The sequence below is a fragment of the Eucyclogobius newberryi genome, unplaced genomic scaffold (genome assembly GCF_026437365.1).
Source record: "Eucyclogobius newberryi isolate DKJ021-1_F unplaced genomic scaffold, fEucNew1.0.hap1 SCAF_10, whole genome shotgun sequence".
NCBI lineage: Eukaryota > Metazoa > Chordata > Actinopteri > Gobiiformes > Gobiidae > Eucyclogobius > Eucyclogobius newberryi.
Window position 1 is genome coordinate 6016373 of NW_027315724.1, and position 26198 is coordinate 6042570.

General features: G+C 43.1%; 1 protein-coding gene across 2 annotated transcripts in view; it reads left to right on the top strand.

Moving 5' to 3' along the window:
• The window catches only part of cadm2b (cell adhesion molecule 2b), a 343707-nt gene extending 341981 nt beyond the window's left edge, over positions 1 to 1726 (top strand). For both annotated transcript variants that reach the window (XM_072460201.1, XM_072460210.1), the window contains 2 exons: positions 1297 to 1419; positions 1526 to 1726. In XM_072460201.1, the coding sequence (XP_072316302.1) occupies positions 1297 to 1419; positions 1526 to 1644 (242 nt within the window). In that variant the 3' untranslated portion in view covers positions 1645 to 1726. The remainder of the gene's footprint in view (positions 1 to 1296; positions 1420 to 1525) is intronic.
• The last annotated feature ends 24472 nt before the right edge of the window (positions 1727 to 26198 follow it).

Here is a 26198-nt window from a genome sequence, read left to right on the forward strand (position 1 = left end):
CAAAACAAGTAATATTAGCGCTGTCCCTGGGGATTCATTTCTGATTCTTCGGGTCACAGTTCTGTAGAGAATTATGTTTGATTGTGTAACAATAATTAGCTTTATTTGGCTAGTTAGTCCGAACATCAACCTGTCATGACGCTACAGAGGGACAGTAGACCTGTATGGGTAAAAATGGCAATTTCCATTGGATCATGTTAATATGCTCTCTCCCATTTCAAATAGACAAACAATACATAAAAAAAAGATCAAATTAATTAGTGGGCTGTTGCAACTGTGGCAAGAATATGGTATTTAAAAGAAATATCAAGTAACTTTTCTGGTATTAAGCTTATCAATCATTTATTTGCAGGAGCCCTAACAAAGTTTATCATGTAAAGAATTAAAAATCTGTGAAAAAGGAAGTGCGGCATTAGCCTGCTGATGTTTGTTAACTTAATTGTGACTGAAAGTTGTAAAGAGCACTCATAAACTCATCGCAGTGATTAATTAGGATGCTCGGAATGCAAAAGGAAAGAGAACCACATTTAGTTCTATTTTACACATTTAAAGACCGTAATCAGTTACAGCGCTCTTAAATTCCAAGTGTTTGTATTTGTTCAAAATACCTGAAAAATATAACCTCTCCACAGATCTGACCTGTAATTTAGATGGTAATGGACTGTAATGTAAACTGTGGAACAATCTCTGCAAAGCTTTTCCCACGTGGCAGACCCTCCACCAGAAAAAGTTACATGATGCACCTTTAAGATTAAATATACATCATAAACAGAACTTCAGAAATAAAGTGGTCAGGCTCAGATGTGGGTGTGATCCCTCATTCGTCCAGGAGTGTTCCACTGCAGAAAAAGGTTCAGTTGTTTCATCTGGACTCAGTTTAGAAAAAGCAAGACGTTTCGACTGTCATCCAAGAGTCATTGTCAATAAGCAAATTCAGGCCGGGAACTCAGATATTTATTATATTCTGTGGTAAGTCCAAGCCCGATGGGCCCGACGGACTTTTTCTAAACTGAGTCCAGGTGACTACAACTGAACCTTTTTCTACGACAGGCTCAGATCAAAACTTGAGTTAAAATATATAGACAATATGTCATTTAGCAGGCGATTCTACACTGTTGATTATATATATGATGTGTCATGCTTGTGGATGTCATCGTCCATATTGTGAGCTTTAAAGTTAAAGTCTGCTCCAAGTGTTCAGCCCCTTCATTTCAGCTTAACTCGGCAGCCAGACCACGGCTCTCGAACTCCCCAGTCGTTCTAACCCTGTCTCCCCTTCTCCCCTGTGTGTCTCAGATCCTAACGCTTTAGGACAACACGGACCTGACCACGCGCTAATCGGAGGAGTTGTAGCCGTCGTGGTCTTTATCACCTTGTGTTTGATAATCGTTCTGGGGCGATATCTAGCCAGACATAAAGGTAAGGAGTGCGCCGCCGCTCCCTTGAATATCAATGTCCGCGTCCAGGTAATTGCGTGTGAAAGCGAGATAACCGACGTGCCGTATTGGATTTTTTTTTTTTGCAGGGACATATCTAACGCACGAGGCCAAGGGGGCCGAGGACGCTCCCGACGCCGACACGGCCATCATCAACGCCGAGGGCAACCACGTCCATGCAGAGGAGAAGAAAGAGTACTTCATTTAGACTTTTAACTTTCCTTTTCGATAGCAGACATGCAATCTCCGGCTGCCACAGCGTCATCGTCCGTTTTAGTGCTCCCTTCTTCTTCTTCTTCTTCTTCTTCTTCTTCTTCTTCTTCTTCTTCTTCTTCTTCTTCTTCTTCTTCTTCTTCTTCTTCTTAAAAAAAAAAGCTTTCTCCTTTTTGTAATCCGTGTGAACTTTTGATACTGTCCAAGGCTACGCTCCCGTTTCACTCTCCATCGTGCCGCAATGCAATACTTTTATTTTTACTTTATGTGCGTTTTAAAAGGCCATTCTTTACCCGGAGTCCTCCTCTTACGCATTTATAAGCAGCCAATTAACATTTAATAGGTTTTTACTGTGGGCCAAGTTGGAGTAGTCGAACGGGTGCTGTGAGCAAAAGCCATCAAAAGGAGAGTTGTGAATCACAAAATGCCCTGCAACATATTAACCAAATTGCCTCGTATATCTGCTCACAGCTGCAGAGTAAAGCCCATTCAATGTTAATGTAAGTCTTATAAAAGAGGACGTTGAGTAAAGTCTGGGCTACGGCTATTCTTCATTTTGTTGCCTGATAAAAGTTCTGTCTGGAAGGGTTTTCCTCAACAAAATGATGTGGGTATTGTTTGGCTTTCACCCACTGCGAAATAGGAATATCTAGAATTTATTTTAGAATCTTAATTTGAGTAGTCTGGACACGTAATGATTAACTTAAAATGTTTCTTCCTACAAATTGCGTCTCATTTCAAGCATAAAATTGCACCTATTAATTCTGTAAGACTGCAACTAACTAATGTATTCATTTATTTTGATTAGTTGACAAGTCAATTAATTACTTCTACAGTAAATTAAGATATTTTTTTGCTAGATTAATATAAAAATATAATGCCATAATACTCGGAAAATAGAGGAAAATGTATTATAAGACATAGAACACAGCTGTTGTTTCTTTAGTTTAGTTTCTGACTAATTACGTTGTTGTCGTTGTAATAAAACATATTTTGGCACGTGTTGTGTGTCTGTAAAGTCCAGTCCAGATGATTCAAATGATTATTCCAACATTTGAGAGTCATTTACCAAACCAAAACTACTCAAATCAAGGTCAATTATTCCAAACTTGAGCCAGTCATAGATGTTCCTTGTTGCAGTGGCTCTTGTGAACTGTACATAAAGATGAGATCGCTCCTCAGAAAGCCCAGCTCTTTCCGTGTGGAGCGTCTGCAGTGGTGCACAAACCCTGTCTTCCTAAAGAGGTCTGCACCCACGTGGAACCATCCTGACCGCTTCTTCACACTTAGACACAACTCAAGGAGAGACATTACGCTAAATGGGCTGTCCTGATTATCATTCAAGCATGTGTGAGCTTCTGATCCCTTCTTCTTCCCATTCGTTTTTGGAAGCACTGACCAATCTGTTTCCACTGATTTTTCACAGTATTTTTGGTGTTGAATGACGTACAAAGCTGTTCCAAAAATAACATATAACGATGTCAACTATTGTCATTCTTTAAAAGCATGATCAAAGTACACAATTTTTAGTAATGAGATCAAATTCAGCAGCTTCTTAAGGTCATCTAATTCCACTTTGATTTGGCATGTAATTACAGTGGATAGTACTTGAGTAGAGTTTGAGTAATTACATGTATTGTGATCAGTTACATTTAAAATTAAAGGAGTTACCATTGACTGTACAAGTCCCAGTTCATATCCTGTTCATAACACAATCAGACTGCTGTGTTCTACCCCTAAAACCGCTCAGCATCGTCTGCTCTGATTGGTCAGGGCAGGCAATGCAACTTCATTCTGATTAAAACTGTTCAATTCATTTTTGTTCAAAAGACTGATCTAAAATGAGAGAAAACTAGTCCTATTGAGTAGTTTCTTCACGTGTACTTGTACTTAAAGCCCCAGCATGTCGCTTTTTAGTCAAAAAACGGACTATAATAAAAACATGATTCATTTTGGCTGTTTTTATCGCACTGAAAAACATACAAAACACATGCATCCCTTACTGTGAGCAGGCTTGCCTCTCCACAAACCTGACTCATTCTGCAAATGACGCGCCATATCCAGAAAGTTACCGTCCGCGTACTTTTGAGCTATGTAACTGTACTTTAACCTAAGTACACGTTTTCAGTCCTCTTTCCACCACTGCATACGTTTGTGTGCAAAGGATCCATCTTTATGTACAGCCCTTTGCAAACTTCGAGATGTGTGTGTGTGTGCGCGCACGCGTGTGCGTGTGTGTGTGTGTGATTCGATGTGATCTTTGTGTTTCCTCGTCTGCGTCGCTGAAATCGCTTTTCCCAAACTCTCTCCCATCACTGAAGCACAATCGGCCCCAACCACTGTCTCCGGACGACTGAGCCCGTTTCTCACCGCTGTCTCGTCTCTTCAGCTCGCGAGCGCTGTTCCATCCTTTCTGCTGTTGCACCCTCCCCAGAACAAGTGAGCAGAACAAAAAGCACAACGTTTAAAGAGGACTAAAGAGGGAAACGCACCACAAAACGCTTCTTGTCTCAGGAGTCTCGACGGTCAAAATGGCGCCCCCTCGGTATAGAATATGTAAACGTTTGAGTGGAGTGAGAGGAATTTCCGCGTGGTTGAATTTGATTTTCTTGAACACTATGCTCAATGTGATCACTGCTGTAAGATACTTTGCTAACGTGAAACAATGGTGAGTAATAATTGTGAATCCTTGACACATTGCAATTTGTATATTAGCATATTATACAGTATTTAATTTATCTTCACTGTTGATTTGCCACAAGGCGTGTAAATAACATGTAAGTACTGAAATTTTGAATTCAAATTTCATATCTGTTTTTTGGGTTGTTTTGGTATTTTTACTCAAAACAGGGATACAAAAGGCAAAACTGACAAAAATACATGTATTTATTATAATTATGTAATATGAATTGATATTATTGCTGTTATTCCTTGACTATAATTGTTCGTCATGGCACATTTTTTGAATTGTATAAGTTCCCATTTAAAAAAGAACAATACAGAAATCACCATTATGGCCTTTGAGTTTGCTGCTGACTGTATGTTCAACCATAAGTGAGTCCTATATGCGTCATTGTAAATACTTATATATCCATATCATAGACCAATGTGCACATGTGTTATTTTTTCTCACCGTCACAATGCTATAAATACTGTCATTTTGTACAAAGTTTGCTGTAATTTATTTGCTTTTTATGGAGGATGTGAGAGGTTTGATTATATATATTTTTTCTCTCCTGGTTGAATTCATTTTTCAACTAAGCCACTGTAAGATTTGAAAAGAGGAAAAAAGAAACGGAGGGATAACGTGTGGATTAAAATATAAACCATTTGAAAACAGACACTGTTTGTGTTTATTATTGTGTAAAATAAGATGCATTGCATTTATTTGCAAGCAAATTATCATAATGATATGAATGTGTGCTAGTTTGGTTTTACTAAGTCATATTAATCTTAAGGAAATAAATAAAAGTTACCATCAGTGGAAATACAGCAGCTTATCACAAGATCCCATCATCTTTTGGTGAGAACTTATTATTTCTATTTATATCTGCTATTGCCATCTTATTTTTTTCTGAAACTGCTTTCTCTATTGTCCAATCATTTTGCTGTGGCGCTAAGCTTCTGCTTAGCTAAAGAAAACTAGGGGCCCAAGAGGGTCAGACCAATTTGTTACCTCTCAGGACACCACACTCCACATTTCCACATCAATAATTATTATTTAGTGTATTTTTGGGTCGTATTAGAGCCAGGTTATGACAGTGTTCATGAGAGCTGACAAACCTTTGGACCATAATGACTCGCTCCAAACGGAACCAGTGGAAACATGACAGGATGAGCCTCTGCAGTCTCCCATTTAAGTACCAACCAGGTCCAACCCTGCTCAGCTTCAGAAATGTGATATGATCAGGCATTGTCAAAGTAGGCAAGGCAAGTTTATTTTGCATTTGTAGAGCACAATTTGTACACAACGCAATTCATAGTGCTTCACGTAACAGGAAAAAATGCATTAAAATCACAAAGACATGACAGAAATCACCAAACCTTCATTTCTATTCATTCAAATCAATCAAATGTATTTATAAAGCACAATTCATACAGATCACAATTCAAAGTGCTTTACAATGTTGAAAACACATTTTTAAAAATAAAAACACAATACAATTTATATAAGTATAAAACAATGTAGGTCAAAATAAACAAATTAAATTAAAGTGGTATTTAAAACATTAAAAACCATGTAAAAGTATGTCAGTCATAGGCGCGGCTAAACAAAAGTCTTTAGCTTAGATTTAAACACAGCTGGGGCGGAGCCTGTCTCACAACTTCGGGAAGGCTGTTCCAGACCTTTGCCCCATAGACCTGGAACGCAGATTCGCCGTGTCTGGTCTTGGCTCTGGCACCAGCAGGAGGCCGGTCCCTGAGGTCCTTAGAGTCCGAGATGGTTCATATGGCACACACAAGTCTGAGATGTACTTTGGTGCTAGGCCATGGAGAGACTTGTACACAAGTAGTGCTGTTTTGAAGTCTATTCTCTGAGCCACAGGGGGCAGTGCAGAGACCTGAGAACTTATATGGTGCAAGTCAAAGCTTCAAGTTCAAAAAGAGATTTAAAGAGAGAAATTGTACATGTACAACCTCTTTTTAATTAGAACAAGCAAAAGGTATTTTTTTTAATAAGCTGCAGTAACAACTTGCGTGTCCTGTACCGACCTGTATGCAGACATTTTCCTGTGTATATTTCATAATGAAGTTGGAGCTTTGACTTGCGCCATTCTCGCTCTGCTCGGCGGCATTCTCTTTTCTGTGCCCTGACTAAATCATCATTTCTCCATGGACCCTTCTGCTTATTCTTAACCACCTTAACCTTCAAAGGGGCAATGTTATCTAGGACATTCAAAACACTAGATGTGACAGAGTTCAACAAATCATTGACATTAGAACATGAGACATTTTCAAAATTGATCTTTTCCATAAACAGTGCACCTGTGCTGTCATTTATGTGTCTCCTTCGAACAAGGGCTGCGTCAGCCGGTGGTTTAAGAGTGACAAGCAGATCAAAGAAGACACAGAAATGATCAGACAGAGCAACATCCACCACATTAACATTTGATATATTTACCTCCTTTATGATTAATAAATCCAGAGTGTGCCTTTTGCTGTGGGTGGGGCCACTCACGTGCTGAGTAAGACCAAAGGTTTCAAGAACAGTACCAAGCTCTTTAGCGTTTCTGTCACAAATATTGTCCATGTGTACATTTAGATCACCTGTTATAATTAGACCATCAAAGTCTGTGCATATGACTGAAAGCATCTCAGTAAAATAATCAATAAAACGTTGGCAGTGCTGGGGAGGCTTGTATAAAACAATGAAGAGAATAGATGTAGACTGCTTTAGCTCCATTTTAAAAGATACATACTCAAATGATGAAAACACCCCAAAAGACAACCTGCGGGTAATTATTTCATCTCTAAAGATTTCACACACACCGCCACCCTTTTTGTTTTTACGTATTTCAGATTCAAACTTGAAGTTGGGTGGAGCAGATTCTATAAGAACTAGATTACCAGTGTTTTCATCAAGCCATGTTTCTGTTAAAACATAAAATCAAGATTATAAGAAGAAATAAAATGATTAATTAGAAATGATTTGTTGCATAAAGACCTGACATTTAGCACAACATGTTTTGCTTTGGTTTCTGAAGAACAAAACATCGTCTTCCCACGTGGTACATGAATTAAATGTCTCTGATTTACGGTTTCACGGATGGAATGTTTATATCTGCAGTTTCTCATAGTTATAATTGGCATAATAGGGACGATCATATCCAGTGTTTCCGACTGCCAGAAGGCGCTAGAGCCACAACGAAAGTTTTCTTGCGTTTGTCTATTTTGAGATATTGTGTGCAGTGACCCAGAGGGGGCAGTAGAGGGGGCAGTGCGGGAACGTCCACCAGGTAGAGGACAGCGTAGAGCATGTTGTTGAGGAGACGGGTTCCAAGTCTATTCAGGTGCAGGCCATCCACATGGTAGTGAGAGGGACGATCCCAGAACAGGTTAAAACTGTCAATAAAATTGATGAAGTGGAGCCTACAAACGGAGTTAAGCCAGGCGTTCAAATACAGAGTTCTACTGAATCTTTCAGCACCACGATTCAGTGTTGGAATGGGTTCGGAGACAAATACAAATAAATTCAATTTAACAATTTTGCTGACATGAATCACACGTTTTGTCTGTGCTTAGTGATCCACCAAATGAAAACCAAAATCTATTTGTCCACACTGGCAGACACTCCAGACACTCTTTCCCATATTTATTTGACATTGCCAGCGTGACATGCGTTTCCAAGATGGGCACAATCGCTTTTAGATTGATTCTTTCCCATGTTTGACCAACCCTAAACGTCAATGCGCTATCTGACTCTGCACATGTCTGCTGAGTGTATGTATCTTTAACGACGACTCTCTCGTCGACGCCTCCACCTTATGTGTGGCGCTTTTGTATCTTTAACGACGGACCCAGTCTAGTCTGCCCCTCCCTAGATTTAGCTTTTGCTAAACTAATTGTCCCAGACAAAACTCGACCAAAGCTTTTAGTGTTACAACTTGCTCTTGATCAGTGGGTAGGTGTGCCAGGCTCTTCCTGGACTTTGCAGTGGCCTTAGCGCCGACTGACAATGTAACCAGCGTGTGTTCTGACCCACTCCCCAGGCACTTGCTATACGGCCTCGCTTGGACAATGGCACAATGGGCTATTATGTTGAGCCGAATTACTATGGTCTGAATAGTAGTTTAAGACTTGTAAGAACATTCTCTAAAGCCAGACATTTTAATTTACAGGAATTTAAAGGTGCTATTTTCAGGCTATCCATCAAAATAGTTTAAGACATAAAAGAAAGAGAAAAATTATTTCAGTCATATGCACAGCCAAACAAAACAGTTTTTATCTTAGATTTGAACATTGTTGGAGTAGAACCTGTCTCACATCTTCAGGAAGACTGTTCCAGATTTTAGCTGCATAAAACTGAAACGCAGATTCCCCATGTTTAGTCCTGACTCTGGCACCAGCAGGAGGCCAGTCCATGTTTAGTCCTGACTCTGGCACCAGCAGGAGGCCGGTCCATGTTTAGTCCTGACTCTGGCACCAGCAGGAGGCCGGTCCATGTTTAATCCTGACTCTGGCACCAGCAGGAGGCCGGTCCATGTTTAGTCCTGACTCTGGCACCAGCAGGAGGCCGGTCCATGTTTAGTCCTGACTCTGGGCACCAGCAGGAGGCCGGTCCTTTTTTAGTCCCGACCCTGGACTCCGGGTTCCTGAGGTCCTCAGAGTCCGAGATGGTTCATATGGCACCAACATGTCCGAGATGTACTTTGGTGCTAGGCCATGGAGAGACTTGTACACAAGCAGAGCTGCTTTTAAAGTCTCTTCTCTGAGCCACAGGGGGCAGTGCAGAGACCTGAAAACAGGACTAATGTGATGGTACTTCCTGGTTCTAGTCAGGACCCGAGCAGCAGCGTTCTGGATGTACTGCAGCTGTTTTACTACTAGTTTGGAGAGGGCAGTGAGCGGCCGTTACAGGACACGCAAGTTGTTGCTGCAGCTTATTAAAAAAATACCCTTTGCTTGTTCTAATTAAAAGAGGTTGTACATGTACAATTTCTCTCTGTAAATCTCTTTTTGAACCTGGAGCTTTGACTTGCACCATATAAGTTCGGCCCGGCGGCACTCCCTTTTCTGTGCCCTGTCTGAATCATAATTTCTGTGATCATAATGATATCACATCATAATGGAGCCTTCTGCTAATTTAAAAAAAAAAATAGCCTTCATAGGGGCAATGGTGTCCAGAACATTAAAAACACTAGATGTAACCGAGTTCAACAAATTATTTCCATAAAAAGTGCTCCTGTGCTTTCATTTATGTATTAGATGCAGGACCGGCCAGTGGTGTGGGGAAAACAAACAGGTCAAAAAAGACACAGAAATGATCAGATAGAGCAGCATCAACCACATTTGAAATATTTACCCCATTTGTAATTATGAGATCTAGAGTGTGTCCTTTGCTGTGAGTGGGGCCGCTCACATGCTGAGTAAGACTGAAGGTTTCAAGGACAGCATCAAGCTCTTTAGCGTTTCTGTCACAAATATTATCAACATGCACATTGAAACCACCTGTAATGACCAAACCATCAACGTCTGTGCATATGACTGAAAGCATCTCAGTAAAATCATCAATAAAACTTTGGCAGTGCTGGAGAGGCTTGTATAAAACAATGAAGAGAATGGATGGAGACCGTTTTAGCTCCATTTTAAGTAGCCATGCTACTTTATTTCCTGCTTCCGAAGAGTGCAGACACTTTCCTACTAGCTCTGGCTTGCTATTGCTGCTTTCCTTATTTATTTTGCTTTTTAATACGTTTTTGTCTTCTGAACATGTTTAATGATTACTTTGTTAAGTAAACCAAGGATTTTAAGATCATTTTTGCAGTTTTACCAACATATCCAGCGACATGTCTGGGAGAAGATGGAAAACAGACTCTCGTGAATGCTGTCGGATTCAAACTTAAAGTTGGGTGGAGCAGATTCTATTAGAACTAAATTTCCTGTGTTTTCGGCAATGTTTCAATTAAAAACATAAAACCAAGATTATAAGAATAAATTAAATTCTTAATTTAAATAACAGTAACGTTGCTGAAATGTAAAATTGTGTGCAGTCATATTTCCCCCAAACTCATAGCAAAACATGAAAAAAATTGACCAGAAAATACATTCTTCCACTATATTTTCATCAATGACAGTTCAGTGCTGATATTTTGTCAACTTTTCTCTCAGTTACAGCTATTTATCATAAGGACTTTACAGCCTGTCCACGTACCTAGACTTTTTTAATTTCTTTAATGCATGCCCATCTGTTACTCATGTACAAAATGTGTGCATGAATATTTCAGAAGTGTTGACTGCCCGGGGCTCTGAGCCTGGCTATGCTAATAACACTGACAAAGGAAAGCTGTCAGTCTCAGGCTGGGAATAAGTAGCTGGCTTTGTGATTTTACATTACGGTCAAGGGTGTGTTTTCTCCATGAATGCCCCTAATCGCTTTAATTGAAACGGATACAATAAGGCTCACTCTGAGGCCGTATTGACTCCAGAAGGGAGACGGGATCTTTTAAAAAGCAAACAGTGTTGTCAAGAGCCAATCGAAAAAAGCAGCAGTTTAGTTACATCATAAAAAGTGAAGCAGGAGCAGGGTGGTTTGGTTCAAAGGGGATTTTGATGGTTGATATAAAAATGCACAATTTAACTTTTCTTGTGGAAGATTCCTCACCTGCATGTTACCGTACAGATGTCATTGCTTTAACCTACTAAAGCCCTATTTGGACAGGATTTGTTTGCAGGTAAATTGTAATAATTATGAAAGTCGTCCCATGCGAATCATTGCCCTGAATCATTACCCTGAATTTGACTTGATGCACTGCAGCTAATATCCATTCAAAATGTCTCCATGGTTTATTTATGTCCAGATTCTAATTAATGTAATAGTATGATTTTGCCTTGGCCCATTCTCTACTCCAATTATTGTTATTTTCTACAATATAAAGTAAAAAACACAAAACAAACTGCAGTGAAGAACAGGGAAGTACAACCCCATTGTCATGGCAACAGAAGACCAAGCAGCAAGGAGACTCTTTGAGAAATAGATTAAAAGAAAGAGGCAGTTTTTTCCACCTGTTAAGTTTTAATGGCCTTGATGGCAAGTTTTTATTTCAATATATATATATATATATTTTCAAAATATCCCTTTTTTTTACTTTGAACATCTTTGTCTCTGTATTTCCTGTAGTATATCTCCAACATCTCCAACAAGATATACTATATAATAAAATAAAAACTTGCCATCAAGAATGCTTTTGAGCTGGCAAATTAAAGAGGCACTATTTATGTTTTGTGGTGGAGGATTTGAAATCTTTCTCCATGGAAAAGTTGTTGTCCCTGGAATCTTGTTCAATAAAATGGCCTAAATTTAGCCATCTCCACTGCCCCACACTGCGCAGTAGCCATGGTAGTGAAGAAGGCAGTTCCAGAGTCAGGATTCAAACTCACAACACTGCGGCCTGGCATGTGTGCTACCGCCTTAACCACTCAATCACTGGGCCGCGCTATGGATCTATTTTCTTCTGCCGAGTCTGGCTGGTTCAAGCTCCACGGTTTAGAACGCACCAAACAGGAAAAAGAACATGAGCAATTCAATTCAATTTATTTTTGTAACGCCCAAAATCACAACAACAGTTGCCTCTGAGGGCGACAGTGAAAAACGAACTAATCAATGTCTGTGGTGGCGGGAGACGATGTCCCAAAAACTACAAAAAACCTCCTTGGGAAAAAGTAGAAACCTGGAGGAGTTCCACAGTGAAGGGGGATCTGACTCCTACAGACGGACACAAGGGAGACAGTGGAGCTGGAGCCACTCAGGAGGAGAACCAGTTCATCAGGAGGAGAACCAGTTCATCAGGAGGAGAACCAGCTCATCAGGAGGAGAACCAGCTCTTTTAGGCAGATGAAGGACCGTCCATAGAGACCGCTTCACCAGGAGAGGAGCATCTGGGTCCACAGGTCCTCGGAGTGAGAAAAAGAAAAGCAATGAACAGTTTCTCAAGCTGCCATACTTCCCCCAGCACAGTTGCTCCTAGGGCAGCGTAACGTAGGTTAGGTAGGTTTATGTTCTGTTCCTAACTGGCCTGACCATAAGCGATTTCAAAGAGGAACAATTTAATCCTGTTCTTAAATGAAGAGACTGTGTCGGCCTCTTTAACATGGACAGGATCTGATTCTATAACACAGGAGCTTGGGAGCTAAACGCTCTACCTCCTACTGTGCTTTTAGAGACTCTCGGGACCACCAGAAGGCCAGCATTCTGAGAGTGAAGAGCTCTGTTTGGATGATGGTTCTATAGCATCTTTGAGGTAGGATGGGGCCATGTCATTTATGGCTTTGTAGGTCAGGAGGAGGAGTTTAAATTTGATTCTAAACTCGACAGGAGCCAGTGGCAACATTCTGAATAGCAAAGTAAATACACTCCACATGGGCTTCATTTTGATCAAATTACTAGATTGATGTTTTACATGAAAGAAAAATAAGAAGATGCCCTGGTCTGATCAGACCAAAATTGTACTTTATGGCCTAAAAGCAAAACAGTGTTTGGTGTAAAACTAACACGACACATGACTCTCAACACACCATCTCACTGTCGAACACGGTGGTACAGCATCATGATATGGGGCTTTTCTTCAGCGGGCACAAGGAAGCTGCTCAGAAAACCTGTTGGCTTCTGCAAAAGATTTGAGACTGAGGCGGAAGTTCACCTTCAGCAGGACAACGACCCAAACATAAAGCCAGAGCTACAATGGAATGGTTTCAATCTTTGAGAATCTGAGGCATGATCTGAAAACTGCTGTTCACAAATGCTCTCCATCAAATCTGACTGAGCTGGAACGGTTTTGCAAAGAAGAATGGGCAAAAATGTCAGTCTGTAGGTGAGAAAAGCTGGTGGAGACAAATTCGAAAGACCAGCAGCTGTAATTGCTGCAAAAGGCAGTTCCACAAAGTATTGACTCAGGGTGTACTTTTGCACTATTTTTTTATTCTTTTTGAAATTCAGGTATAATTTTCATTCCACTTCACAATTGCGTGCCACTTTGTGTTGCTCTTTCACAAAGAATGCCAATCCAATTTATTTAAGTTTGTGGTGAAAAAGTGTGGAAAAGTTAAAGGGCTATGAATACTTTTGCAAGCCACTGTATATAATGCTACTTATGCAAATATAGAATAAAAGCAAGTGCATGCGAAACCATCATCATCCATTCATCCCAAACCCCATACATCAGCAGGTGAATTCAGTCTTTTAACGTGGATAAAGGAACACCCTTCTCTGCCCCGACATGGCTGCTCGCTCGGCACTATGACACGTATGGATTAATGTGAGTATGCAGATGAATATACTGTACTAAGTGCACTGCTGAGCTGGGATGAAGCGCTGAGACATCCTTGGAGGCAGAGCTGGTTCCGTGTGGAAGCCTCATTCATTTCCAAAGCCCATTCTTCAGCTCTCATTGACCTTGAGCATAATGTAGCAGACTAATGTTGCCATTTTGCACAGACTGTCCGGCCAACCATCTGCCTGCCCCCCTCCACTCACTCCATTATCATTAGCAGCAAACGACCCGGCACTGCTGCCCCCACCACAGAGCAGCCTCTTTGATGAAGCCTATGCAAACGGATATTGGATCTTGAGTAACGCCTGGTAGAAATAATAACTAAGAATTAATCATAATTTATAATAATAATAATAATGCATTAGTTTAATGCTTTCTCACTTTAGTTCAATTTTGTCAGCAAAACAAAGTATTGAGGGCATTTCTTAATAAGATAATAAGTGATTTCACAATTTGGTGCATTTCTGTCCTCACTCATCAGAGTTTGTTCTACAGCCACATTTTTTCCTCTTTAACTTTCACTTTGACTAAGTTTTTGTCCAATTTTTTTTTATACACCAACATTAATTTAATAATAATACTTAGATTAGTGCTGGGTATCATTAGGAACTTGCGATGCGATACATATCTCGATACTTGGCTCACGATACCATGCGTACCTTGATTGACCAATTATTACTACACACTTGGTATAGTTTGGTATATTGTTATAGGAACAGTAAAGTGTATAGTTTAAACAAATAGGGGGATTGCAGTGAATGAGGGTAAACAACCAGAACAACAGTCCTTTTTCTCCACACTGCCAGAGTCTAGTTCTTATTTCAGGTTAAAACTCCTCATCATCAATATAAAGTTTATTCAAGTGACGAAACGATCCACTGATGAGTTTAGCAGTGCGACTTATACTCCCTGGTTTGACGTGGCCAGCAAATATGACATGCACCAGTAATTCCACAACTGTTACTTGGCAACCAGATTGTAAACCAGGGCCAAAATCCATTTAAACAATAGTTAGGATTTCAGACCTAATCGCATCCTCCAGTTTCAAATCTTTAATACAAATTGTTAAGGTAATTGGCTGTCAACAATTACATAGATAGTTTTGGTATTTATTTCTAAATTTTTCATTGTGGTTAAGGTTCACCAAAGGGCGTTTAGGTTTATCCACATCATGCTCCTGTGATATTCCCATAACACTTGTCCAAAATGTCCTTGTCCCTCTTTTCACAGTCGACATATTGCACAGATCCTGGCAGGGAGAACTCCAGTTTGCAATGATTCATGTCGCTGAGTATTAATACAGCGCATCCGGGGACCGCTGATGTTCATGTTTACAGTTCCCTGAGGAGGTAGAAAGGTCTCAAAGCCACGCACAGTATTTCCACATCGGGGACAAACGTGGATTCCCTGACAGTGCACAGTTTGCACCAGTCATTGTTTGAACAGATCGCCGTGCCACATCCTCAGCTTCCCCCCGACAGTTCACTCCTGTCCACGCAGATCAGCGAAAAACCCTCGATGTCGACCAGGGAGTTAGAAATGTCGTTGTACAACCATTTGTCCAGGTCCAATGGGGCTCTCTGGACTCGCTTCTTCCTCTCGTCCCTTTATTTTTATTTACTCAATTTTCTTGTTTATTGTCATTTTTAATCCAACTTTATTTGTTTTATATCTCATTTGTATTTTTTGTCTTGTCAAAATAGACAAGATGCAGAGGCCAGTGAGCAGATCGTTACAATAATCTAGTCAACAAGAAACAAATGCATGAATAAGCATGAAAAGAAATCTCATCTCACTTGATCCGACAGTTTTACTGAAAGAGACTGAAGATAACTGCAAACACTTTCTCTTTGTTTCTCTGGTCTGAAAACAATGACTTCAGTCTTATCTGAGTTCAGCTGGAGAAGGTTGTTTTGCCTCCACACACCGATCTGTGGACGCAGTGACAGAGTGAATCCACTGGTCCACATTCACCTGCCGACAGTGAGACATCGATCTGAGTGTCGTCTGCATCATTGTGATATGACACACCACTATCACATATCAACTGTCCTAACGGCAGCTTGTAAAGGTTGAATAGAGGAGGTCACAGGACTTACCCTTGGGGGACCAACACAGGTCAGGAGTATGTGGTCTAAGATACAGGCACCAAATATGACATGTCTTTTAGATAAGACCTGAACCAATTTAGGGCAGTGCCAGTCATGCTCACCCAGTCCTCTAGTCTCTGAGTGAGGATCACCCAGTCCTCTAGTCTCTAAGTGAGGATCACCCAGTCCTCTAGTGTCTGAGTGAGGATCACCCAGTCCTCTAGTGTCTGAGTGAGGATCACCCAGTCCTCTAGTGTCTGAGTGAGGATCACCCAGTCCTCTAGTGTCTGAGTGAGGATCACCCAGTCCTCTAGTGTCTGAGGGAGGATCACCCAGTCCTCTAATCTCTGAGGGAGGATCACCCAGTCCTCTAGTGTCTGAGGGAGGATCACCCAGTCCTCTAGTCTCTGAGGGAGGATCACCCAGTCCTCTAGTGTCTGAGTGAGGATCACCCAGTCCTCTAGTCTCTGAGTGAGGATCACCCAGTCCTCTAGTGTCTGAGTGAGGATCACCCAGTCCTCTAGTCTCTGAGGGAGGATCACCCAGTCCTCTAGTGTCTGAGGGAGGATCACCCAGTCCTCTAGTCTCTGAGGGAGGATCACCCAGTCCTCTAGTGTCTGAGTGAGGATCACCCAGTCCTCTAGTGTCTGAGTGAGGATCACCCAGTCCTCTAGTGTCTGAGTGAGGATCACCCAGTCCTCTAGTCTCTGAGGGAGGATCACCCAGTCCTCTAGTGTCTGAGGGAGGATCACCCAGTCCTCTAGTCTCTGAGGGAGGATCACCCAGTCCTCTAGTGTCTGAGTGAGGATCACCCAGTCCTCTAGTGTCTGAGTGAGGATCACCCAGTCCTCTAGTGTCTGAGTGAGGATCACCCAGTCCTCTAGTGTCTGAGTGAGGATCACCCAGTCCTCTAGTGTCTGAGTGAGGATCACCCAGTCCTCTAGTGTCTGAGTGAGGATCACCCAGTCCTCTAATCTCTGAGGGAGGATCACCCAGTCCTCTAGTGTCTGAGGGAGGATCACCCAGTCCTCTAGTCTCTGAGGGAGGATCACCCAGTCCTCTAGTGTCTGAGTGAGGATCACCCAGTCCTCTAGTGTCTGAGTGAGGATCACCCAGTCCTCTAGTCTCTGAGGGAGGATCACCCAGTCCTCTAGTCTCTGAGGGAGGATCACCCAGTCCTCTAGTCTCTGAGGGAGGATCACCCAGTCCTCTAGTGTCTGAGGGAGGATCACCCAGTCCTCTAGTGTCTGAGTGAGGATCACCCAGTCCTCTAGTGTCTGAGTGAGGATCACCCAGTCCTCTAGTCTCTGAGTGAGGATCACCCAGTCCTCTAGTGTCTGAGTGAGGATCACCCAGTCCTCTAGTGTCTGAGTGAGGATCACCCAGTCCTCTAGTGTCTGAGTGAGGATCACCCAGTCCTCTAGTGTCTGAGTGAGGATCACCCAGTCCTCTAGTGTCTGAGTGAGGATCACCCAGTCATCTAGTGTCTGAGTGAGGATCACCCAGTCCTCTAGTGTCTGAGTGAGGATCACCCAGTCCTCTAGTGTCTGAGTGAGGATCACCCAGTCCTCTAGTGTCTGAGGGAGGATCACCCAGTCCTCTAGTGTCTGAGTGAGGATCACCCAGTCCTCTAGTGTCTGAGTGAGGATCACCCAGTCCTCTAGTGTCTGAGGGAGGATCACCCAGTCCTCTAGTCTCTGAGGGAGGATCACCCAGTCCTCTAGTGTCTGAGGGAGGATCACCCAGTCCTCTAGTGTCTGAGTGAGGATCACCCAGTCCTCTAGTGTCTGAGGGAGGATCACCCAGTCCTCTAGTGTCTGAGTGAGGATCACCCAGTCCTCTAGTCTCTGAGGGAGGATCACCCAGTCCTCTAGTGTCTGAGTGAGGATCACCCAGTCCTCTAGTGTCTGAGTGAGGATCACCCAGTCCTCTAGTGTCTGAGTGAGGATCACCCAGTCCTCTAGTGTCTGAGTGAGGATCACCCAGTCCTCTAGGGTCTGAGTGAGGATCACCCAGTCCTCTAGTGTCTGAGTGAGGATCACCCAGTCCTCTAATGTCTGAGGGAGGATCACCCAGTCCTCTAGTGTCTGAGTGAGGATCACCCAGTCCTCTAGTGTCTGAGTGAGGATCACCCAGTCCTCTAGTGTCTGAGTGAGGATCACCCAGTCCTCTAGTGTCTGAGTGAGGATCACCCAGTCCTCTAGTGTCTGAGTGAGGATCACCCAGTCCTCTAGTGTCTGAGGGAGGATCACCCAGTCCTCTAGTGTCTGAGTGAGGATCACCCAGTCCTCTAGTGTCTGAGGGAGGATCACCCAGTCCTCTAGTGTCTGAGTGAGGATCACCCAGTCCTCTAGTCTCTGAGGGAGGATCACCCAGTCCTCTAGTGTCTGAGTGAGGATCACCCAGTCCTCTAGTGTCTGAGTGAGGATCACCCAGTCATCTAGTGTCTGAGGGAGGATCACCCAGTCCTCTAGTGTCTGAGTGAGGATCACCCAGTCCTCTAGTGTCTGAGTGAGGATCACCCAGTCCTCTAGTGTCTGAGTGAGGATCACCCAGTCCTCTAGTGTCTGAGGGAGGATCACCCAGTCCTCTAGTGTCTGAGTGAGGATCACCCAGTCCTCTAGTGTCTGAGTGAGGATCACCCAGTCCTCTAGTGTCTGAGTGAGGATCACCCAGTCCTCTAGTGTCTGAGTGAGGATCACCCAGTCATTTAGTGTCTGAGTGAGGATCACCCAGTCCTCTAGTGTCTGAGTGAGGATCACCCAGTCCTCTAGTGTCTGAGTGAGGATCACCCAGTCCTCTAGTGTCTGAGTGAGGATCACCCAGTCCTCTAGTGTCTGAGTGAGGATCACCCAGTCCTCTAGTCTCTGAGGGAGGATCACCCAGTCCTCTAGTGTCTGAGGGAGGATCACCCAGTCCTCTAGTCTCTGAGGGAGGATCACCCAGTCCTCTAGTGTCTGAGTGAGGATCACCCAGTCCTCTAGTGTCTGAGTGAGGATCACCCAGTCCTCTAGTGTCTGAGTGAGGATCACCCAGTCCTCTAGTCTCTGAGGGAGGATCACCCAGTCCTCTAGTGTCTGAGGGAGGATCACCCAGTCCTCTAGTCTCTGAGGGAGGATCACCCAGTCCTCTAGTGTCTGAGTGAGGATCACCCAGTCCTCTAGTGTCTGAGTGAGGATCACCCAGTCCTCTAGTGTCTGAGTGAGGATCACCCAGTCCTCTAGTGTCTGAGTGAGGATCACCCAGTCCTCTAGTGTCTGAGTGAGGATCACCCAGTCCTCTAGTGTCTGAGTGAGGATCACCCAGTCCTCTAATCTCTGAGGGAGGATCACCCAGTCCTCTAGTGTCTGAGGGAGGATCACCCAGTCCTCTAGTCTCTGAGGGAGGATCACCCAGTCCTCTAGTGTCTGAGTGAGGATCACCCAGTCCTCTAGTGTCTGAGTGAGGATCACCCAGTCCTCTAGTCTCTGAGGGAGGATCACCCAGTCCTCTAGTCTCTGAGGGAGGATCACCCAGTCCTCTAGTCTCTGAGGGAGGATCACCCAGTCCTCTAGTGTCTGAGGGAGGATCACCCAGTCCTCTAGTGTCTGAGTGAGGATCACCCAGTCCTCTAGTGTCTGAGTGAGGATCACCCAGTCCTCTAGTCTCTGAGTGAGGATCACCCAGTCCTCTAGTGTCTGAGTGAGGATCACCCAGTCCTCTAGTGTCTGAGTGAGGATCACCCAGTCCTCTAGTGTCTGAGTGAGGATCACCCAGTCCTCTAGTGTCTGAGTGAGGATCACCCAGTCCTCTAGTGTCTGAGTGAGGATCACCCAGTCATCTAGTGTCTGAGTGAGGATCACCCAGTCCTCTAGTGTCTGAGTGAGGATCACCCAGTCCTCTAGTGTCTGAGTGAGGATCACCCAGTCCTCTAGTGTCTGAGGGAGGATCACCCAGTCCTCTAGTGTCTGAGTGAGGATCACCCAGTCCTCTAGTGTCTGAGTGAGGATCACCCAGTCCTCTAGTGTCTGAGGGAGGATCACCCAGTCCTCTAGTCTCTGAGGGAGGATCACCCAGTCCTCTAGTGTCTGAGGGAGGATCACCCAGTCCTCTAGTGTCTGAGTGAGGATCACCCAGTCCTCTAGTGTCTGAGGGAGGATCACCCAGTCCTCTAGTGTCTGAGTGAGGATCACCCAGTCCTCTAGTCTCTGAGGGAGGATCACCCAGTCCTCTAGTGTCTGAGTGAGGATCACCCAGTCCTCTAGTGTCTGAGTGAGGATCACCCAGTCCTCTAGTGTCTGAGTGAGGATCACCCAGTCCTCTAGTGTCTGAGTGAGGATCACCCAGTCCTCTAGGGTCTGAGTGAGGATCACCCAGTCCTCTAGTGTCTGAGTGAGGATCACCCAGTCCTCTAATGTCTGAGGGAGGATCACCCAGTCCTCTAGTGTCTGAGTGAGGATCACCCAGTCCTCTAGTGTCTGAGTGAGGATCACCCAGTCCTCTAGTGTCTGAGTGAGGATCACCCAGTCCTCTAGTGTCTGAGTGAGGATCACCCAGTCCTCTAGTGTCTGAGTGAGGATCACCCAGTCCTCTAGTGTCTGAGGGAGGATCACCCAGTCCTCTAGTGTCTGAGTGAGGATCACCCAGTCCTCTAGTGTCTGAGGGAGGATCACCCAGTCCTCTAGTGTCTGAGTGAGGATCACCCAGTCCTCTAGTCTCTGAGGGAGGATCACCCAGTCCTCTAGTGTCTGAGTGAGGATCACCCAGTCCTCTAGTGTCTGAGTGAGGATCACCCAGTCATCTAGTGTCTGAGGGAGGATCACCCAGTCCTCTAGTGTCTGAGTGAGGATCACCCAGTCCTCTAGTGTCTGAGTGAGGATCACCCAGTCCTCTAGTGTCTGAGTGAGGATCACCCAGTCCTCTAGTGTCTGAGGGAGGATCACCCAGTCCTCTAGTGTCTGAGTGAGGATCACCCAGTCCTCTAGTGTCTGAGTGAGGATCACCCAGTCCTCTAGTGTCTGAGTGAGGATCACCCAGTCCTCTAGTGTCTGAGTGAGGATCACCCAGTCATTTAGTGTCTGAGTGAGGATCACCCAGTCCTCTAGTGTCTGAGTGAGGATCACCCAGTCCTCTAGTGTCTGAGTGAGGATCACCCAGTCCTCTAGTGTCTGAGTGAGGATCACCCAGTCCTCTAGTGTCTGAGTGAGGATCACCTAGTCCTCTAGTGTCTGAGTGAGGATCACCTAGTCCTCTAGTGTCTGAGTGAGGATCACCTAGTCCTCTAGTGTCTGAGTGAGGATCACCCAGTCCTCTAGTGTCTGAGTGAGGATCACCTAGTCCTCTAGTGTCTGAGTGAGGATCACCCAGTCCTCTAGTGTCTGAGTGAGGATCACCTAGTCCTCTAGTGTCTGAGTGAGGATCACCCAGTCCTCTAGTGTCTGAGTGAGGATCACCTAGTCCTCTAGTCTCTGAGGGAGGATCATGAGCAGCAGTGTCAAAAGCCGCACTTAGATCGGAGGCCTTGCCCAAATCACTGCTCAGTCGGATGTCATTTGTTACATTAATGAGAGTGTTATGACAAATATATACCAAATGGTTAGCGGGTGTGTATCTCAATATGTGCATCATTATGGACCTATATACAAAGCATTGCACGCTCAGTTGGCAGAGGTCAAATTATTTTCCTTTTAGAAAGATCTGGCAAAGGAAACTTGAACCATTTTGGCAAATAGAATCATATTGGTGGTGGAATGTGAACTTGAACATGATTTAACCGTCGTTGTCAGTGAAAAGCCATCGATTTGGATAAAACCAGACAAAAGACACAAGTGACACTTTGGCTTCATAAATACCAAGAATCCATCGTTACATAATTGGATTTACATGTGTGCAGTCATAAACAGTTCCTCCTTACCCTTGTGTGTGTGAAGTTGTCCCAGGGTAGTGCATCTGAGCATGACCCTGCAGTGTGTTGTCCCGGAGACGCCCACAGCCATGAGAAGTCCTTATCCAGGCACTGCAAACACACCTCACTCCTCCAGCCCCACTTGTATCTGTACAAACCGGATTTCACTAAGTTTACAGCTTACGGCTGATTAGTTTGATGGTAATGCCAGACATGGACTAGTAAAATGTCTACAATGTACATATACAGTATATAGTGTTCTTTAAAATGACAATAGTTTTCAACCAATCTTATTATAAATATAGAATAGTATTACCAGCAGAGATGTCCACAATATTAATGAAAAGGAGCCATATTTCTACATGTAATATAATATAGATTCTTATATATATGTACAATATATATTATATCAGGGGTGGCAATTATTTTCCTCCGAGGGCCATATTCGAATACAGGCAAGAAGCAGAGGGCGTGGCCTGAGGGCATTGGTATATATATATATATATATATATATTTTAAATATCAAATAAAATATCACTTTTCTGTCGAATATAGACTATTGAATATATTATTTAATTAATTTCACATCATCTGTATTAAGGATCCAATTGCAGACGGATGCCTATTGGGGGAAAAAAAAATTTTTTTATTTTTTATTTTTTTTTTTAATATGACTTGGCATGTTTGGCGGGCCGAATTATGTGGCCTGCGGGCTGTAGTTTGCCACCCCTGTATTATATGATGATTTTAACTTATATATTCTAGCACCAAGTCTTATGTTATATTTGAACGACACTTACATCACCCCTTCCAATAATACATAACGTTTACAGGTTTTACAATGTGTTAGTGTTAGAGCTTAGTGCGTATGAGTTTTATTATTATCATTACTTTGTTTGCTATATCTCAGTCAAGTTGTGGCCTGTCAAGAAAAGTTGAAAAGAAAATAAGGTACAATCACAGATTGAAAGAAGTGAGTATTGATGACATACCTCTTAGCTACAGTATTAGCTCCATGTTTCAAAATGGTTCGCACTAAAGCAGATCCGGGCGGTTCAAAAGTGTGTCCACTGTCTCACCAAACGCTTTCTTGCACTTGTGATGAAGCTCTGTATTTCAACTAATGGTATTTTTTAGGAGAACAAAGTTAGTGCACATTAGCATCAGCTGTTTCCTGTATCGACACATCGTCAAGACTCAAATGATTATATTTCCATAATGCAGCTAACATCACCAAACCCAGAGCATTACATAAAGAGAGGTTAAAACATGGCGTTGAGATGCAGAGAAGTGAAATAAATGCAAAGAAAGTTTTAGTTTTAGTTTGAAAAAAAAACAGTCTTTAGGTGCGTTTTAAAGACATCCACGGAGACCAAAGAACGCAGGAAGAGAGCGAGATCATTCCAAAGTCGGGGTGCGACAGATTTAAGAGATCGGTCTCCTCGAGTTTTAAAACAAGTTCAAGGGACCATCAGCAAATTCTGCCCAGAGGACCTGAGGCTCTTGGATGAGTAATATATCAGGTCAGTGATATACACGAGTGCCTGAAAGGTCAAAACCAAGATTTTAAGTGGACCCGATACATAGCTAGAGCCAATAAGATGTTTTAGAACAGATATGTTGTGTGGGTCCTGTTAGTACGAGTCAGAAGCAGACGAAATTTTGACTACAGACGAGCCAACTCTTTCTTGTTGAGGCAGGTGATGAGGCTGTTGCAGAAGTCTGACCGCAAGAAGACAAAAGCATGGATAATCATCATCATCGCTTTGAGATGCACAACGTGAAAAAACAGTGCTTAATGAGTTGTTTTGGATGATGTTCAAGGGACATCTCCCCATCAAACATCGCTCCAAGGTTCCTGATTTTAGCTATTGCAGGAGAGCTCAGGTTTGCTCTATTTGGGACAGACTGATGAAGGAGCTCAGTTTGTGGGCCTCAAAGGACTTAAACGAGCAGTACAGCTGTAGGTCACCAGCAAACAGATCATAGGAAATGTCAATGCATTTCTGGATTAACCTGCCAAGAGGGAGGACGCATGAAGTAAAAAGGATGGGACAAAGGACCAAGCCCTGTAGCACACCACACATTAGATCATCAGGCTCCGACATTTCATGGTTGAGGGACACATTGAAGCTTTTGCCAGCCAGATATGACAAAAATCAGCATCACACTGGGCCTGACATCCCAATCAGATTCCGCAGCCAGTTTATCAAGATGCCATGATCAACTGTGTCAAACACAGAGGAAAGACCCTGCAGGACTAGGACAGTACTTTCCCCCAAGTCAGCGAACATCATGATGTCACTTGCAGTCCGAAAGTAGGAAAGCCTTGTAGATGCTGTGATTCTCCAAGAAGGTGGTGAGCTGTTAAGAGACCACTTTTTCAAGAATGTTGGCCATAAAAGAAGTTTTGGATATTGGTCTAATGTTTTTAAGTTCAGATTCCACAACAAAATGCTTAAATTAGTTGGGAAGACGTTCAGAAAAAGGCTAGAAGGGAGAACATTGGAAGAGTTTTTATAAGGTTTCATTTTAGCTAAAGAGCCGTAATGTGGGCCCGAGTCTGTGGGGGAGCAAAGGGGTGCATTGCAACCGCATTTAAGTGTTTGCACCCTCAAACTTGTTAAATAATGACACTTAATGGGAGGAAATCATCTTTGCACCCCTTTGAAACTCATTTGCACCCTCAGTCAGTTTGATCTAGACCTGGGCCTGCCGTAATGTCCTCCAATAAAACAGGATTAAAAGAGGACCACTGTTGGGAGGGAACTTTGTCATGGGCTGGACAACCATGAGGGGACGTTTGTAATGTGCTTTTTATGTCTGTGACTTTGTTTGTGAAAAAGATTTAAAAGTCATTGCTATCTGCTGTACTGACTAGCGGAAAAGCAGAGCCAGCAGGGGACACAAAAGAACTACTGGATTTGTCTTATTGGAGGCAATCAATTCAAAAAAGTACTTTGATCTTTCCTTATCTATCACATTGTTTAGGGAGAACATCAAGTCCTTAAGGTACCGACTGTGAACCTCCAGCTTAGAGGTTTTTCAGAGGCTCATTTGATATAAGAAGCACATTCAAATAAGAAAACATTAGTTATGTTTGGGTAATTTCAGTTGCTCATTAGCAGACCCCTGGACCCAGAGCCAGGTCCTGAGCGTGTAGAGACATTCCGCCATGAAAAGTACCGCTCTAAAATGCTCAAAAGGGATCAGGGCCAGTTGAAACGTGCTCATGTTTAAAATGTATTCTTTTGGCAATAAAAACATGGAATATGCTGTATTTAAATTGGATGCCATAATGTGGAATTACCAAAGCCAAGCAATAACATTTTTGTGGAGACAAGTAGGTGGTCGGACCCTGTAACACCCACAAACCTAGTAAACCCTGAAACAAAGCTTGTCTGTTTTAAATGTAATAAACCCACAGGGATCAAAGCATGGGGAAAAAAGTAGCAGCTTAAAGTCAAGACAACCAATTTCCGCAATTTGAATAATAGTTCCGTTTGCAGATTCTTCCATCTGTGGGCGTTATAGACCGTACACACGATGCTTTTACACAAAAAGAAAGGAGGGGGAAAAAAGATGGCAACTTTCCACAACTCTTTTAAACTTTTCCTGAAAAGTACAAATGTTTTGTTTGGCGTCCTCCAGTAACTGCAGCAGTAAAGCAGTGTAAATACAGAGGCCTTATCATGTCTGCAGTGCTGTAGATTACGGGCGGAGCAAGTCTGTGCCAGCCAACGCTCCCAACTCTATCCCCTCTCCCCGGATTAACTGCCGCGCTTTTTATTAACAGTAATTCCTCTTGTTTTCTCCAGCCGAGTGTATCAATTGCTTTGTGTAAATCACTGCGTGGTTTGAACAGGAAGTGGGAGGATAAAAGGATTTGGGGAGATGGAGTGGGATTGCAAAGAAAACGCACAAGTCATGGAGAACTGTTTGTCCTGGGGATCATGTTCTTAATTGCAGATTTGCACACTCCACAGTCAATACTCGCCACGCTGATAACAATCTCAGCTACAAAACTGCAAAACATGTTATTTGTCATCCATCAAAACACAAAAACCTGAGAACTTAAAAGTGGGTCTTAGTCACAAAGGATATGTGCAAGAATGAATGTGATTTTATGCCGTGTTTAGTTAGTCAAGATAGAACTGACGACTGAGGATGAAAATGAGTTTACATTGAATCATACAAATAGTGTGTGTATTTTTGCACATTTCCACTGTACACTAAAGCCTTGGATGTCAGGTGTGCCTTGCAATAATTCAAATTTGACTGAACAAATTCACAGTTATTGTAATACATTGTTATGAAGTGTCCTGAGCAAACTTCTGAACTAGAACGGTCACCAAAAAACAAACAGAGCCAGATAGTGACACAGACAGGATGCATTTATTTTGTCTAATTGTAGTTTTTTGATAACAGTCTCTATGATAATGCTTTGGTTAACGATGTGTTGAGGGATCTCAGACTCCAGACTCGCACGCCCCACGCGTCTGGACTGAGCTGGGAAAACAAGCGTTTCATTTCTCTGCTTTTCTCTTTTTAGAACACTCTGGAGTCAGAAACTAAATGGTCTGATCTT